Raw genomic sequence first — 18,427 nt, forward strand, 5'->3', positions numbered from 1 at the left:
GTTCCAACTCTTAATTGTACTACAATGTCCCCCTCCCCATTTGTTCAGATGCTTTCAGACTTGTAGAAAGTTTGCTGGGCTTCACACAAGAGCATATGCAGTTATAATGCCACAACTGAGAACCCTGTTCAAGTATTCTTCACATATCTTGCTTCCTCCAGTCAGAGGAAGCACAGAAAATTAAAGCTCCTTTTTCTCCTGAGATTTTATAGGAAGCAGTTTAGGTGTCAAAAGGAAGGCTGGGTTTAGCTTTACTGGATTTGGACTATTAGCAGATCTTTCCTTTTCTGTGGCGCCGTCTTGCTAAAAACGGTTAGAAAGCCAATGACAGTCTTCTCGGCGAAAAGCACCTACGGCCCATATCCCTTTCCTCTGACAGAAAACAGTGGGGAATATTTGTCCGCCTGTTGCCTCGAGTGAAATCCTAGCATTTTATACACTGGCGAGCCATCCTCCTCTTCCACGCCCACAAGAGAATTAATTGCTCCAGTGAGGCTCATTAATACGGTGGGGTTTTCACAAGCGCAGCTTTCGGTTCAACTCCACCCCCAAAAGCGTGGTACCCCCTTTACTCAATTTCTTATTAACGGGGTCTTCACGATAGCTTTATGTGGCCAGAAGAGTCTGGCCGTCCCGTTTCTGGAGGAAGGGGGCCGTCTGTTGTTGTTGACTATTCCCGCCCGCCGTTGCCCCTAACGCTCCCCAGGCTCACCCGACGCCCGCCCCCGGAAGGCCTCCCGGCCGGAGGGACCCGCAGCCCTGCCCCGGCAGCAGCCCGAGGGCCGCCTTCCCCACACCCGGCTGCCCGTCCGCCCGGAGAGGTCCCGCCCCTCCGGGGCCCCGGCCCACCTTCGCACAGGTCGGCCAGCCGGGAGGCGCTGCAGCCCTTTCCCCCTTGCCAGGGGCAGCAGAGTTCCAGCACAGCTGCTCAGCATCCCAGCAGGCACCGCGATGCCTGGAGGGAGCTGAACTCGGGCTGGCAGGCCCGGAATCCCGGGAAGAGAGGCCGGGGAAGGACGCGCGCAGGGCGCGTCCCCCCTCGCTCCGGGCGGCGGCGGCGGCGGGAGGACCGGGCAGCCCGCGGACCGGAGGAGCGGGCGGAGGTACCGCGGCTTGACCCGCAGCCGCCTCCGGGGGCGAGAGCAGCGCCGGGCCCGCTCCCGCAAAGGCAGCCTGGCAGGGCGCCGCCGCAGACCCGCGTCTCGCCCGAGCCGCGGCGGGAGGGCGGGCGAGGGGGCGCCGCGGCGGGAGGGCGGGCGAGGGGGCGCCGCGGCGGGAGGCGCAACGGGGCGGCCCGGCCGGGGAGGCGCCGGACGCCGCCCGCCCGGCGGCTGCAGCTTTTGGCGCGGCGCGGCGCGGGACGGGTCTGCTGCCTTTCGGAGGAGGGCGGCCGCGGCCGCCCCGGCGCTGTCTCGGGCAGGCACGTGGGAGCGAGCGGATCCACCTCTGCTCCCGACCTGGGTCCGGCCGCCTCTCCGCCCCTGCCGGGCATCCTCGCAAGGGGGCAGCAGCAGCGGCGGCGGCGGCGGCAGAGACCACCGCGGGCTGCGGCCCCGCCCTCCAAGGGCCCCGCGCCGAGCATGCGGGGCTGCTTCTGCCGGCCGCGAGGGCGAGCGCTTGCGCCATGCCGCTGGCGGGGCGGCGGCGAGCGGGCCCCGGACCCTGGATGGGCGCCGCGATTATGCCAGGCCGCCCGCGGCGCCTTCTGGCTCAGGCGGGGCGCGGGGCGGCGCTCCGGAGGGGCCCGGGAACCTGGATGGGTGGCGCGCGCGTGCAGCGCCCCTAGGGGCGGGTTGTGCGGCAGGCAGGTTCCCGGGCGCGGCCCGGCCCCGCTCTCTGGCGCTTCGCCTCACAGGAAAGATGGCGCACAGCGGTCGGTGGCGCTTCCCGGCCCGGCCCGGCAGCGGCGGTTGGGGCCGCCGCGGGCTGGGGGGCTGCCGCGTGCGGGTCCCGGCCCTGCGCAGCCTGCGCGGGGAGTCTCCCGAGGAGCGGCCGGCGGGCGGCGGCGGCGGCTGCGGAGGGGCCGCGGCGGCGGCGGCGGCACTGGCGGGAAGCGGCGGCGGCGGAGGGGGCGGGGCGGGCGGCCCCTCCTCAGCCGCCGCCCCCTCGCCCCCGCCCGCCGCCCCGCTCCCGGCCAGCGCGGGGGTGGCGCCCGGCTTCGACGCGGCGCTCCAGGTCTCGGCCGCCATCGGCATCAACTTGCGCCGGTTCCGGGCGGCCTGCGGGGCCGAGGCGGGCAGCGGAGAGGTGAGGCGGGCGGGGCGGGGCGGGGCGGGGCGGCCCGCGAGCGCCGGGCGGGTGGGGCTGCTCTCCCGAGCCGGGAGCCGCCCTCGTGCCGAGCCGACGCGTCCCCGGCGCGGGCAAGGGGCACGCCCCCTCCTTGCCTGCGATGCTGCCGCCTCCGCCGCGGGAGCGAGCGGCGCCGCGCCTCCTCGCGGCTTGCGGCTCGGGCCGCCCCGGGAGGCCGCCGGGGACGCTCGGAAGGCCCGCGGGCTGCCGGCCGCTCGCTCGCTCCTCTCTCCCTGCGCGCCCGCACGTGTGGAAGGCGGGCGCGTCCCCTCGGCGACTGGCGGGGCACTCGTGAGCGGGAGCTGGCCGAGACCGCGCGCGCCCGGCCGTTGCCCCTTCTGGGCACCCCGGGGAGCACCTCCGGGGCGCACCTCCGGGGCGACGTCCCGAGCCGGCAGGGGTACTGCTGGCGAGTTGCGGTGGCAGCTTCTCCGGTGCCTGGCCGTCTTGCTTAAGGAGGCCTCGGTCTCTGTTTCGTTAAGCCAGTAAATGAAGTATTAGGAGTTGTAGAAACGGGTGGGGCAGGGCATCTTCCTCTCTCTGGGCAGCACCTTTGCCATTGATAGCCCCACGCGCGCCGCTAAGGCTGTCCCAAGATGAGGTATTTTCTACATATGCAGGTGTCTCCTTAAGTATAGAGAAAAACGCTACTTTGTGTTGTAAGGAAGAGTGGCAGCCTCCATTCACGTGAAGGTTTTATATTGTTTCTTTATAAAAAAGGTACTAAACCAGTAGACCGCTGTGAAATTTCTTTAATGGGAAGTTGTATACAAATATTTTAAATATAGAAGACAGGTGGCTCCACTGAATGCCACACTCCCTTCCTCTTTGTGAATGATATGCTTAGCCATGTAACATGAGAATCAAAGGCTCTTCTCCCCCCCCCCCCCATGTATTATTGAGGTCTATCTTAAAAAATCTCTGAACCTTTCAACAACGACCTACAGATTTCAGCACAGGGCTGCCTGTTTCCAAACTCCAGATTATGAGCTGGCTAAGCAACTATGCAGCCTTTTTCTTCTCAGTGATTTCCGGGGTAGGAAGGTATCCCCTTCAAATCCTTAGGTGTCTCCTTCCCTGATTCTTATTACCCAGTGATCAAAGCACTTGTTATGCATGATCATGGTACACGCTATTCCCAAGCCTACACTTTTAGCATAGTGCTTCACACAAATTGAAATCATGGTATAGATGTGCTTGAAGTAATGTTTTTTGCTCAATTTCCTTGAGCTTTGCAAAAGTATTACAGGAATTTTTCTCCTGCCAAGTTGAAGTAAGAAAGACTTGAAGAACTGATTTGCAGCCAGGTAGGCAGGTTGCTTATGCATTAGTGTAAAGCTTTGAATGGTTCTTGCCACTCCTTCCTTCTACTGACATCACATTAGCATTCCCTGTATTGGCTATCCAGTGAGAATTGTGTCTGGAAAGACTTGAGATTCAGTCCACACATCTCTTATCATCCCATTGAAATTAGGGAAAACAAACTAACCCAGTATAATTCCTTTGAGAATTGCAGTGTTTTGAATGGGCAACTTGCTGATTTGAGATTAAGTTCTCACATCTGTGATTTGTAGTGCAGTCAGAATTTCTGAATGTAGCAAGGTGTGTCTGTGGTCCAGCTTGGCATTTTCAGTGTTAACCAGGATAGAACTGTTGCATATTTATATCAAAGTGGCCATTACTACACTCCCCGCCCCCCCCAATTCAGTATAGACACATTTTTGTTTCTTTCTATTTGTGAAGAATCTTGTATCTTTCGCTGCTGTGACTGTGACTGTGCCTGAATGATATGTTATGGACAGTTATATAGTACTTATATTAGTCATGAATCCTTGAAAGTCAAGTCTCTTAGTAAAGCTAAATCCGATACCACCTGCTTCTGGCTTTCTTGTCAGGGCCAGGTATATTTACACATGGCCATTACATTGTCTTGCACAACACTCTCCCACTGTGTTAATGCTAGATAATATTAGATGTGCTTTGCCAAAGTCCTTATGACTTATATCTTAAGTACAATAATGTTAATACTTACATTTGTGTCCAGTCGTATCTCTCAGGTGCTCAGGGCAGTGGGCTGGGGCTGATTTTATTTTTCACTGCATGACCAGTCAGAATGAGAAATAGTGCACAAAGTCATTAAGGCAGCTGGCTATACCACATCTCCCCACACTCTGTCAGTGCCATTAAATGGGATTAAACAGCACATTCTACGTTCATAAGGAGCCTCTCAGAGGAGTATGACTTGCTGGAATGAGGGAAGGAGGCAGTGCTGGGGAACAGAATATACTTTAGATTTTTATGTAAGAATATTTTCACTACTCATTTTCAACAAAATTTCAATACATGCATAGTAAAGCTATCCCATTTGGAGATGTAAAACATTTGAGAAGACCAGTGTTGTGGATGAAAGTCTGTATAAATTTTTGCCTTATGCAGAACTGTACTTGGGTAATGTATCAGACTTTTTTGTTGACACAGACACTGCAAGTTATGCTACCCTCCCCCCCCCCCAATATATGGGAACATTCTCAATCACATAGCACAAGCGTAAGGCACCTGAAGTCATGAGTTTATTCCTAGCGAGAAGGGCTAGGCAGGAAGCGTCCTTGGTTCACAAGAGTGCCTTACTTCTGCAACAGTAAGAGATCTGTTAAACAGGTTTGCCTTCAGATACTATTGGTTCTAGAAGGATTTCCTAGATGCTTGGAGAACTATACTGTCATTAAAGTGGACAGCCCTATTTAAAACTGGCTGGTCTATAAAAGATGTTCCATTAAGCAAAGCTCAGTTTTCTTTGTTTTCTAGGGAGCTTTGGATGATGAAACACTTGGATAGGCAAATAGCCCATTTTGGGGCTTATTCTATAGTTGCAAAATTGTACTTCTCTTCTAGTTGATGCACTGATTCTATTGACTTCATTGATACTTTGTATAATATGTTATTGTTAATATTGCTGTTACCTTCTTTGAATTCTTTAAACGAGGCATAGAATATAAATAGAATTAGTTGGTGAAAGGTTTGATACGTTCAAGATCATAGGATCTTGAAGATGAACTCTCAGTGATTTGCTGTGATAATTTTCCTAAACATTTTGTTCACAAAACTGGTCATATGCTAATAAACTTCAACATTAAAAGCAGCATCTGAGGGTTGACAATTTATCGACCCAATTTTGATGAATTTCATCTTTCTTTTTTTACTACAACTCCATTTCTGGAGACTGAGTGACTTGCAGTATTGATATCGTAAGTTTAAAATTAGCCATTTATTTGCTCTCTTGACTGATGGAATCTAGCCACTGGATGGGTAGTGCTGATCACAAATGTAGTCTTGAGGAAAGGCTATTGTCCTATTTCACTAAAAGAAACAATTATTATGTTATTAATAGAATCATATTTCAGTCTCACAATTCTGGGTAATTACTAGCTAGCCTTTACCAATTGTATTTCTGTTAGAATAACTATGGACAACTCAATACAAATTTTTTTGAATAAAGCTGAGTATTTGAACACTTTCTTATCTGAATTCAAGCTCAGTTTTAAACATTTTTCTTATGGCATAGGCCAAATTATACAAAGGAGTGTCTTGCTGTTTTGCTGGATTTTTCTCTAGCATTTAGTAACATTGACATAGTATTCTTCTGGAACTTTTATGAGATTTGGAAGCACCTGTGTTTTATGGTAGGTTGTAATATGATAACAATTTCAGATGAAGGTGCTGAGTTTTGCTTCTTAGCATACGGCTGTAGCTCCCAGTGTAGTGGTCAGGTTGCCAGCATGCCAGCAGACAGTTCATTTGGCACCCACCAGGCTTCTTGCCATACCTGAACTTTTAAGTTAATTTTTAAAAATAGGAATCTGCAAAGCAAGAGCCTCCAGCATAATTTTCACTAGCAGGAATGAACCAAATGAACTTTCTTAGAAAATAAAAATGATGGATGGATGCAGCCCAATGGTTTGTTTGGAGGTATACCCATCTGCCTAGAAAAGGGACAAGGTAAACAAAAGTAGAATGCATCTATAGGAGATGACAGTTAGCCTTCATGTAAATTAGCACTTTGTAATTGGTTATGTCCCCATGAACATCAATTTGTAAAAAGACCAACAGCTATTTTTGAGAGTGCCTACAACATACCCTCAAAATTCCAAGTGTGTCTACCAGAGCCAAAACTATGATGGAAACATGGCTTATTTAGATACCTTAGAGTTCTGTTGTAACTACCTGTGTTTTTTATGCAGATGAGAGATACCTTTCTGGGTTTTAGAAATGGCTTTCATCAGTATGCAGTCAAATACCCCAGTTCTATCCCTTTCTCAGTTAATTCCCAGGGAGATTATGTAAATTCTGTGCCATCACTTAAATGCAGCATTATACTAATTCTGGTCCAAATAAGTCAAGATTAGGAATATAGTCTTTTCTAAACAAGATTGCACTTGCTTTGAAGGGTAAGCTTTACAGTTCATGAGTTCTCCTGGATGCTTGAGTGACACATATGGCTCTAAATGACTTGAGATTGGGCTGTCTGAAACCACCTCCTTATTTTTGGGGTTACCTGTTCAGATAGTCTTTGGGGGATTATATCTCCCAAACAAAAAGTTGGTAATAATGCAAAATTGTGACTTTCTATAGCAGCACCTGTAATATCCCAAAACAGGGAGGTAAACCCTCTATCTTAGAACCAGTTTGGTGTAATGGTTAAAGGTACTTGGCTAGAAGCCAGGAGACTGAGTTTTAGTCCTGCCTTAGGCATGAACCCAGTGGAGTACCTTGAGCAAGTCACATTCTCAGCCCTAGGAAGAAAGCAGTGACAAACCACTTCTAAAAAAATGTTGCCAAGAAGTCAAGATTGACTCAAAGGCATAACAACAACAACAAATCTCTGCTGGCATTCTGGTAGTTCATTTCACTTTCATTGTGTTTTATTTAAAGGTTGTGTCTCTACTTCTTCTGATCTTAGAGGTCTAGTTTAAATTTTCTTGCTGAATTGTTCTGTTATATAAATCGCATTGGGAGCCTTGTCAGGGCTGAAAAATGGTATTAAAGTATTTTAAATATGTAAATAGCCAATTTGTCTGACATATGGACTAATAGTTGGTTCAAAGAACAGATCCAGTTGTGTCCCTGCCTTTCGTCCTGCTCCATCTTGTCTTCTCTCACACAAACTTTTTCAATCTCATTGTTGAAAATGCCTATTGGTTGTTTCCTTAAAGCATAACCTTAGCTCCTAAGCTGAATTCCTGGGATAATTTTTGTACCAACAGGGTTATAGGAGTTAGGGTACTGATGTGGGCATGATGTCCTTGCTAGCCCTGAGGGGCATGGCTGAATTTCCTTTACAGTAGATGCAGGAGTCCTGAAGCAGCAAGGGAACTGTCCAGCTGAAGGCTCTGTCTGAACTTGTGCAGTCTACTCTGCTACCCTTTTATTGCATATATAGCCCAAACTAAAAATCTAGATACTGAAGGCATTATCTAAGTCTCCTTATCATTGTTTCACTGAAGAATATTCCTGTTAGGTAGTGGGATGTATTACTCTTAAAGTCTGGCAAGCTGACGTGAGCCTCCAGAGATGCAAGGTGGACTACTATGTATGTATGTCCAGAAGATTATTTGAATCCAGTCTTGGAGTCTTATCTGGAAAACAGAGCTTGGCTAATAAAACACAGGTTGCACAACAAGATAAAATAGGTGGAGAATGGCTTGTCTGAATGCTTGAGATCTTCATTGCTTAAATTGTAATCTTAATCCAGTGTTTAGTCCCCTGCTCCAGATTGATTCACACTATACACTTTGAATTTCTGAACTTCAAGTTGTAATTTAAAATGGCCCCAGAATGTCATTTAAAGTGCTTCCTTTACTACCATTCCCTTTTGTGTATTGTCGAAGGCTTTCACAGCCGGAATACGATGGCTGGTGTGGGTCTTCCGGGCTGTGTGGCCATGTTCTGGAAGTTTTGTTTCCTAATGTTTTGCCAGCATCTGTGACTGGCATCTTCAGAGAGCAGGAGCACAGACAGGAGCAGTTCTCTCTGTGCCCAGGATGAGGTGACCCTTTTGTGGGTATTTATAGAGATCTGAAGGGGGGGATTGGGGGTGTGGGGGGGGTAGGGGGCGGGTGGGGTGTGTGGGGGGTGGGGTTTGGGTTAACGAGTGGCTGCTTGTTTTGGTGTCAGATCAAGCAGCCACTCATTAACCCAAACCCCACACCCCCACACACACCACACCCCCCCACACACACCCCTTCAGATCTCTATAAATACCCACAAAAGGGTCACCTCATCCTGGGCACAGAGAGAACTGCTGCTGTCTGTGCTCCTGCTTTCTGAAGATGCCGGTCACAGATGCTGGCGAAACGTTAGGAAACAAAACTTCCAGAACACGGCCACACAGCCCGGAAGACCCACACCAGCCACTCCCTTTTGTGTTTAGCTCAATTTTAATATGATGCTCTGTGATAGGAGCTGTTTCTTAAGTGAGGGAGTATGAGGCAGGGCTTGGGAGATTTGTGCAGTAGCACATATAATTCTGTCTAATCGTTTTGGTTTTCTCAAAGGTTTGCATGCTGCAGAACACTGAGGAATCTGACTTGCAATAGCCAGTAGAGGTGGCAGGACCTTCCCAGCTTTCACTTTCTGCAGGAGTGCAAAGTTGAAGGCTTTTCTGTGATTCTGTTTGAAGCCTAAGCCATTAGGCAGGGAAGTCTGTTCATGCTTACTTTTCTTCCCTGGTATTCTGTTTAGTGGGACGTCTGGCTTCTGTCTTGGCAGAGAGTTTGCTTTCTTAACTGAGGGGAAAAAATCCTGACAGTCAGCTGGGGCTTATTTGTGCTGCTGGAGTACCAAAGATGCTATATTATTTTCTTGGCTCCAGAGAAACCCAAAGCCAAGTCATGTTGGGGAAATGCTTTTTTACTGAATGTGGTAAATCCTCATTAAATGCTGACACAATAGGATGCTTGTCTTGGAACTCCTGTTTCTGTGGTAACTTAGACTGGCATTTCTCACTAGATCTGTATCTTTCTTCAAAATGGGTAGCTTGTGATATGTCTGCAAACTACAGCTTTGGCTGTATTCTTTCAAGGACTTCAAAATAAGTTTTTTAGTAAATTTATATTTTAAAAAATATATGTTTGTAAGATACAAATTTGGTCTCAGATTCTTTGAGAGATTATTCTGGTACACTCAAGCCTTTTATCATTTCAAGTGGCTTTGGGGCTGCTGGATGATTGTTCAGATTGGGCACTCAGCTCTTCTTCTCTGATCATGCTTTAAAACTTCAGGAATAGAGCTGGAGGAGTTCCATTTCTGCCTAAACTTCACTGTAGCAAGAAGTAGAAGGGAAGGTGCTACGCAGCAGTGGAAGGGAGTGAGGGAATGCTTTTCTCTAACTACAATATTGTAATAAAAGCAAGAAGTACAGGCCCATGGTCAAACTCATGTTTTCACTTTGGCAGACTAACCCTACTTCATTTTTTAATTTGAATAATTGTCTTATAGATTGTCGGAATGATCCTCAATCTTAATTTCGGCAAGGTATTTGACAAAGTACTTCACGTCATTCTGACTATCAAGCCAGAGTTGCAATATGGGCTGGTTGGCATGCCTGTTAAGAGGCTGGTCCACAACTGTCTTGAAATCTGTACTCAAAGAATTCTCATTGGTAGTTCCTTATTAAAACTGAAATTAAGTACCATAAGACTTGGTCTTGGAATGGTATCCTTCAATATTCTTAATGGCTTAGACTAAGAAGTAGAGGGAATGTTTATCCATTTCTAAATCATACAAAATTATTTGACATAGCTACTGCATTACTAGAGAGAAAGAGCAGCTTTTCCTCAAATAATTTTATTTTAAAATGGGGTGGGAGGAAAATTAAATCTTAAATTTGTTGAGAAACTGGTAGCGAAGGGAGATGACTTTTTTATCTTTTTTTTCCCAGAAGGGGAAAATATTTCTAGAATATCTTCTCTTTGTTATATAGTAATACTCCAGAAGACAGAAATGAATTCCAAATGACAGATTAGAGAAGTGAACTGAAAATAACAGGATGAAATTTAACAAATGTTAAGCTTTTTTTTCCTAAAGGAAAAACTCTATAATCAAATGCAAAGGAATAACATGGGAGATTCCTAGCTTGGCAGTAATACAGTGGTACCTCGGGATACAAACTTAATGCGTTCCGTGACTCTGGGCGTATCCCGAGTTGGTCGTAACCCGACGCAAATTTCCCCATAGGGTTCAATGTAAATCCGGTTAATCCGTTCCGCCCTCCGAATTTGGTCGCACCCCGAAGCAAATTTTCCCATAAGGTTCAATGTAATTACCGTTAATCCATTCTGGCGTCCGCGGACCACGCATCAGGGGTGGGAGAACGGCCGGGCGCCGCACGGCGCGGTCGGGAGAGCGGCCGGGCGCAGCACAGCGGGAGAATGGCCGGGCGCGGCGGGAGAATGGCCGGGCGCGGCAGGAAAACGGCCGCAGACCACGTGTCAGGGGCGGAAAAATGGCCGCGGACCACGTGTCAGGGGCGGAAAAATGACCGTACCCCGAGGCGGAGTTCGCACATCGAGGTAAATTTTTGCGGCCGGAGCTGGTCGTAACCCGAAAAGTTCGTTAGTAGAGGCGTTCGTATCCCGAGGTACCACTGTACATGTAAAAAAGACCTTGGATCATAGTTGATCACAAACTGATTCAACGATGTGATAGGGTGCAGAAAGGCAGTTTTAGGTTATATCAATAGAAGTATAGTTTCCAAATTGTGGGAGAAAATAGTTCCACTCTATTCTGCAACTGTTTTGATTCCAATAGAAGTAGCTCAGGGTTGAACTGTGGAGTCCTTGGGGTTCCCTGAGCTTGGTTGTTTTCTTGCAGACGTTTCACTGCCCAGCTAGGTAACATCTTCAGTGCTCATCTTCTGAAGATGTTACCTAGCTGGGTAATGAAATGTCTGCAAGAAAACAACCGAGTTCAGAGAACCCCAAGGACTCCACTGACTTGATTGCTGTGTCAGGTTCTAGCCACCAAACTTAAAGAGAGCATCACACAGGCTGTACCAAATGTAAATAATGGCAGTAAGAATAATTAGGAAACCAGGAGTAAGTTCACTGAAGAGACATTGAACTGGGAAAAAATGGGATGGGGTATATTATATCTCTCCTGAAGTACCTAAAAGGGTGTCCCCTAAGGAGCTATGACCTTTTGTTGATTATCCCAAGTCCAAAGTTTTAGGAGGGCAGGATGTAAAACAACAGGAACAATCCTTCCTCATGGTAGAATGAGTGATTTTAGCTGAAATGTTCAGATGGCATCTAGATACTCATCCATTGAGGATACTTTAATTTGGATTAAGCTGGGAGTTGATGGCCTCAAATGGCCCCTTCCAACTATCAGAAAAATTTCAATTTCCCTCACTGCTGTTCAGTGGTTCTGTTGGTCTTGATCCTATCTGGAATTCTTGCAGGTAGCAAACTTCTCTTTACTGCTAAAGTCTCTTTCAAGTTGACCTTGACTCCTGGTGACTTCATGTATTTTCTTGTCAATATCATGATCAGTTTAGTTCAATTTACTTAGGCCTCGATCAAAACAAAGTGTATTTATTTGTTTGTTTATTTATTTTTGTGCCTGCGGAGCAATGTTGGCTCCTGGCGACTGTTTGTACAAGTCCCTGCGGTTTTCTTGGGAAAATTTCAGAAGTGGTTTGCCATTGAATGCTTCCTAGGGCTGAGAAAGAATGACTGGCTGAAGGTCACTCAGCTGGCTTCCCACCTAAGTGGGACTAGAATTCAGGGTCTCCTGGTTTCTAGCCTAATGCCTTAACCACTACAGGTAGTCCTTGGGTTATTCAAAGTTTTGACAAGGCAGAACGAGGAGACTTAATGACTGGCTTGCATTTACAATAGTCACAGCGTCCCATGGTCACGTGATCATCATTTGCAACCTTCACTGCCAGCTTCCAACAAGCAAAGTCAGTGAGGAAGCCAGCAGGAGGTCGCAAACGGTAATCATGTGATATCGTGCTTAACGACCGCAATTGGAACTCCCATCATAAGTCAGTGTGGTCACATGACATTGCACTTTACGACCATGTCACTTAGCGATGGAGTTCCCGGTTCCAATTGCTGTCATTAACTGAGGACTACCTGTGCACCAAACTGGCTCTCTAGTATAAAAGTACTAGTCGCATAAAGTATAAAATAGAGAATACAAAATTAATCCAGTAATTTTGTATCTATAATACTAAGTGTTAATAGTATGTTTATCATAGAATTCATATAATCTTTGTAATAAATGTTATAAACTAAAAGAAGTAAGCATATAAGACTAAAATCTGTATTATACATTTTATACTTTAATAGTAATGCTAAAATCTGTAGAATTAAGAGCTGTAAATGAATAAGTCTATAGTTCTAAGATCAAATAGTTTTAGATAGCATATTAAAAAGCAGAGACGTCACCTTGCCGACAAAGATCCGCATAGTCAAAGCTATGGTTTTTCCAGTAGTAATGTATGGCTGTGAGAGCTGGACCATAAAAAAGGCCGAGCGCCGAAGAATTGATGCCTTTGAACTGTGGTGCTGGAGAAGACTCTTGAGAGTCCCCTGGACTGCTAGGAGGTCAAACCAGTCAATCTTAAAGGAAATCAACCCTGATTGCTCATTGGAAGGATCGATAATGAAGCTCAAGCTCAGATATTTTGGCCACCTAATGCGAAGAGAGATCTCTTTGGAGAAGACCCTGATGCTGGGAAAGATTGAAGGCAAAAGGAGAAGAGGACGGCAGAGGATGAGATGGTTAGATAGCATCACTGAAGCAATGAGCATGAAACTGAGCAAACTCAGGGAGGCAGTGAAGGACAGGAAGGCCTGGCGCAATATGGTTCATGGGGTCACGAAGAGTCGGACACGACTTAACGACTAAACAACAACAACAAACTTAAAATAACCTGTCCTTAGTGCTAACCCTAACCCTAAAATAGTATATAATCAAGTCAAAATAATAACTATTTATAACTTTAAACAATTTACAATAATAAAATTAGGTGTTAAGATCAAAATATAAATATAGCATGTCTGTAGCCCAATTTAATTTATTAGACATCAGTTGTCCTATTTTGTATGTTGCTACACAGAATTTGGCTGCATTGTAACTGAAGGAGACTCATTATCTGAAAGTACTAGATTGTTATAGAACTGATTTGTACAGCCTGGAATCCTTTTGAGTAATGGATGCATGAGGGAGCTGTGAGTCTTTTTGGTATGTTCAGTGGAGAAGAACATATTTCATAGTTTGTACTTGACCATCATTGCATGAACGCAAATGGTCCGTAAAAGGGATCCTCCTATATTTTCCTATTAACTTAGCTGGGCGGAGGGTGCTGGAATTGGCCACAGTATAGGCCTTTCTGTATTTACTTTTGCTAATAGGAAGATTTGGGGCTCTGGCCAGGTCAGATTGGCACTCTGTGTCCATTATAAGAGCTCCAGGTCATATCCATTGGGAGTAAACAGACAGGAGATGAGCTCCAGTACAGACAATGTCTTCACCACAGATTTTTTCCATGTAGTTTGAAAAACATCCAGAATCGTTAGGAGGGCTAACCCTGTTAGAAAAAGGGATAACGGAGCTGACTATGCCACCTTAACCATGCCTATCTTCAGACACATGCCAACTTATCAAATGCAGCAAAGCAGCCCTTAGGCGTTTTGATTATTCAAGTTCCAGGAGGGTGAAATTAGAAAAACTCTGGGCTTCATATAAAAATATGCCATGGATTTGGCTTCAAAAAATGTAAGGGTCCTAGAAGCTGTGTCTGTTTAGGAAAAAAACCCTTAAGGTTGGCAACAGCACTTCTTGGAACATGCTGTGCCACATAGGATCCATGAGCCTTCCTTGAGCCAGACGCTTACCTGGCAACTCTCACGTATTTAAAATACAGTATTTGTTCAGTTAAATTGTCATTGATCTGCCAGCAATGTAGTCTTGATTTCCTGACAAGAAATGTAATTTTGGTTTTGGGGTAAGGCATTTCTATCTGGTTCTCTTTGTTATACTGAAGAACCCCCATAGCGCTAATAAATCCTGTTAGGATTCTAGGAAGAATTACCATAATATCTGCATTAAACTGCCAGTTTAGGAGGATGAAAATTCAGATTATTCAGATGGTTCAACAGGCCATTTATATAGAAATTAAAAAAGGAAGAAGCATAAGAATCATACAACCTTAACCAACACCTTTGTAAATTGGAATAGTGTTTGTCCAGTTCCGCAGAGGAGTTACATCTAACCTTCAGTACTGTATCAGTATATAAGGCACGTGTGAGTAGTAATATGCGCTGATCAACTGTGGAGGCAATAATATAGAATTATTGCCTTCTTTTGGGATGTTTTTTCAACTTCCAATATGGCCTGCAACTCTGGTATTTCCAGGTGGTTTTCCATCCAAAGACTAGCCATATCCAATCCTGTTTAACTTTTCTAGATCAGCCAAGCTACTACATGGTTGTAAGTCTTTAGGCATCAAAACCATATGTTGCAATTATGGAATAAAATATATTATACCTGACTAGAAAAGTCACTTGTACAAATGAGCATTTTGGCCTTTGAAAATAAATCGAATATTAAAATGAAGAAGGCAGTTTCTCCAATTGGCTCAGCTAGATCTAATTTGTGTGAGCAAATGTAAGTGGGGGGCTTTTCTATTTTTGACATTATTTTTCTCCATTCCACTCCACTTGAATGTTTCTTCTCTCTGGCTGTGATATGTATGTGAGAGAGAGAGAGAGAGCACCAGGGGGCCAGCCAAGTCCACGACTAGTTTCAATGGACATTTTAAAAATGCTCTAAATTATGACACAAGCCCTGTTTTTCATAAGTCACACCTGAATTTAGGGCTTTCCAAAGGAGGGGCCTTTAATTCCCTGGTTAATCATGGCTTCCAAACAATACTCGATGCCCCCTTGGAGTCACTCTCATCTGATGACATAGGGCAGAACCCACAGGGTAGCAGTATGGGGATGCACCACCCAGGGTGTGGGATAGTGCCAGTGGAAGAGTCTGGGAAAAGAGTGAGCAAAGCAAACGCAGATAACTCTTATATCCAGCTGTTGGGGGTGACTGAGCAAGCTGCCAAGGAGCAGACTTTGCTATTAGTGTGCTCTTGAGTATCCGCTGTGCTTGACATCCTTGGTGATTATGTCATGATGCAGTAAATTCTGAATGAAATGGTGCTCTGAGATTGTTGACTGTTGGGCTGGAAGGGAAAGAGGAAAACTGGAATGAATGGGAACTTGGAGGGCTAATTCAGAAGCTGAATTGCTGAGGCATTGGGACTCTTAGGCTGTGTGGCTTCCATCCTTCATTCATCTGGGCCACACAAAAGGAAGGAGTATGCAGAGCCATAACTCAAAGAGCTGTTGAGTGCTAGAGGACTTGCAGCCTTTGATCTTGAAAAACCCTTTTTTCTTGTCTGTGATTAGTTAGAACTGAAGTTTTTTTCAGAATTTCTTAGGCTGATAAACTTGGCTTCCTGGAAAGAGAAAAATGGGCTTTGGAGAGATGAAGATTTGGTAGCACAACTAAACCGCTCTGCTTGCTTGTCTGTAGATCCTTCCCTGCTTAGAACCTGTGTGCTTGATAGAGCAGCCCCTGCTGATGTGAAGCCGCTGCCCTTTCTGCCAGCTTTCTAGAGTCTCTGCCTGTCCTCAGCCAAACATTGTTTACTTCTTGCAGGGAGCCCCACGTGTCTAAGGGGAGGGGCTGGCAGAGCTGCTCTCTGTAGGGCTGTGTGCAAAACTGGAGCCTCCCAGCCTTCCATAGGCAGCTGAGCTGAGCTGAACTTGGACCATAAAGCCAGTCACCAAGCTTCCTTTTTGCCAGAGGCAGAGCACTGCTTCAGAGAAGGCATGTTTGCCATTTTTCTAGAGGAGGTTTTACACATACCTTGCTCTCGCTTTCTCTCCCTCACACGCAAACATAAACTATGTAATACCGATCGGAGATCTTGCAATTTAATGCCCCAAATCAAGCCATCTCTGTTTCCTCTTCAGTGAGGGCACAGGTAATCAAAGAAAGGCATGGAAAGGCAGCTTTTCTATCAAGCAACGTTTCCAGCACATGGCTCTTTTCCTGAGCTCTCTCTTCTCAGAATGAATGTTCCAAATGTGCCATCGAGCACACTAATCTCTCTCTGAGTAAGTTGGAGAGGTGCTCTTGGAAGTTCATGATTGGTATTCGTTAAAAGAGGACAAGAGAGTCTTGTGGAAGATTAAGTGTGGAATGTAGGAAGCAGAGCCTATGGTTCCTGACACAGCAGGAGCAAAACGGGGTGGGGGGGCAACAGTGTCTAGCAGTCTTAAGCATTTTGCTAAAGGTTCTTGCATATGCCTGTCACATGTAGCAGCCTCAGCTTCAGAGAGATCCTAGGCCAGTTCTAGCCTTTTTAGTTCTAGAAAGCTTGAAAACATGGCTCAGAGTTTGCCACAATGACAGAACCAGCACTAGCAAGGGAGCAGATAGTTGGTGACTTTTCAGCTTCCAACTGAGCTGAAATACTAGCCATGCAGTAGCCCAGTGTACAGCATAAGGCAATGGCATTGGCTCGTGCTGTTGCTTCTACTCTGACCCAGATTGCTTCCCCTTAACATGGAGGTTCCATTTTGCCATCTGGGCTCATACCCATTGAGAGGCTTCTATGCCCTCTGCTGTGAAATTACTAGACCTGTTTGTAGATGGATGTCACAAGTGATTGCTGTGAAGACACCCTTCTGTTTATATGTTCTAAAACAGCATTTATTGAAGAAGTGGCTCTTAAAAGAGGTGGCTTTCCTTTGTAACCTTCTGTAAAATTGTTTTTTTCTGGAGAAGAGTCTTAAGATGGGGCTTTCTTGGTTTTTTGTGGGCAGTCAGAGGAACTCCATAGTTCAAGGCATGTCCCAGACTTCCTTTGGGCTTTATGAGATACATTTCCGTTGGTAGCCTGTGATTCCTGGTATGCTGATCCAGCAGATGCCACGTCAAATGTGTTGCTAATGAATTTCAACCTCTACTTATTTGAGAATGGGCAATTGGCAGTGCTGTTGATCTTTCTCAACTGTATTTCATTTTCATTATAGCTTTTACTTAAACCATCTCTCGCCTTTTTTGCAGGATGAGCAATTTCTAGGTTTTGGCTCAGATGATGAGGCCAAAGGAACCAATTCCCCCAAGTCCCCCACAGGTAAATTCAGTCTACTGCAACCTGAACCATATTCAGTGGAATTTGCTTTAATGGAATTTAGATGTGGCTGGTCTAAGGAATGTATTATTGAGTGCTACAACCCGAAATATGCCTTTGCTGGCTTCATATAGTACATTAAGCCATAGCTTTTTTCAATTATGATTTGCTAAATAGAGCCACAGTGGCTAGATTTGCCTTTCTTTCTTTCTTTCTTTCTTTCTTTCTTTCTTTCTTTCTTTCTTTCTTTCTTTCTTTCTTTCTTTCTTTCTTTCTTTCTTTCTTTCTTTCTTTCTTTCTTTCTTTCTTTCTTTCTTTCTTTCTTTCTTTCTTTCTTTCTGTTGAGGCCACCCAACTCCAAGAAGACTGGTGGCATACAATAAGTCCAATAATATATTAAAAACACATAAAAGCCACATTACTTCCCAGATCAAAACTTCCCAACATGCAAGAAAATTCAACAGGGCGGCACAGTATGGTAACCTGTAGACCATGCCTTACAGAACACAATTCCCTGTTTCCACAATACACTTAAGTCATTAATGGTCCAATCCAATTCTTACAGCAGCATGTAATCACATTAATTGAGTAAAAAACCACTGTTTTGGGGAATACAGACTCCCCACACCATTTCTCAAAAATGTCTTATGTCTCATGAGTTTTTGCACCAGGAGAATATTAGCAAGGCTTCATTACATCACCGACAGTGTAAGGTATGTCTTGGCTACTACAGTCAGTTTGTTTCAGGAAATGAGTTCTCTGCTGCCAGGTATTGGCATAACAGGAGACATTTTAGTGGCTTTGCCCAGCTTTTTTCCTGAATATTAGGTTAAGCTTCATTAACTGGGGTTATAGTGTATAAGACCTTCTGTTGACATGATGGACTGAATGGTATAAGCTAAATTTAATCCATTGGAAGTTAACTGACCC

The 18,427-nt window shown here is 45.7% G+C and overlaps 1 protein-coding gene across 6 annotated transcripts in view; it reads left to right on the top strand.

The window, feature by feature from the left end:
• The first annotated feature begins 1,813 nt into the window (after positions 1-1,813).
• Positions 1,814-18,427, top strand: part of KMT2A (lysine methyltransferase 2A) — a 50,059-nt gene continuing 33,445 nt past the window's right edge. For 4 of the 6 annotated variants that reach the window (XM_088138820.1, XM_088138816.1, XM_088138817.1 and 1 more), the window contains exons 1-2: positions 1,818-2,247; positions 17,431-17,500. In XM_088138820.1, the coding sequence (XP_087994946.1) occupies positions 1,861-2,247; positions 17,431-17,500 (457 nt within the window). In that variant the 5' untranslated portion in view covers positions 1,818-1,860. Of the gene's footprint in view, positions 2,248-17,430; positions 17,501-18,427 lie in introns of all 6 variants that reach the window. The other 2 variants (XR_015795818.1, XM_088138818.1) reach the window with 2 other exon arrangements.

The sequence above is a fragment of the Python bivittatus genome, unplaced genomic scaffold (assembly GCF_059951505.1).
Source record: "Python bivittatus isolate LINGU-HERP-01145 unplaced genomic scaffold, Pbiv_v1 ctg000320_np1212, whole genome shotgun sequence".
NCBI lineage: Eukaryota > Metazoa > Chordata > Lepidosauria > Squamata > Pythonidae > Python > Python bivittatus.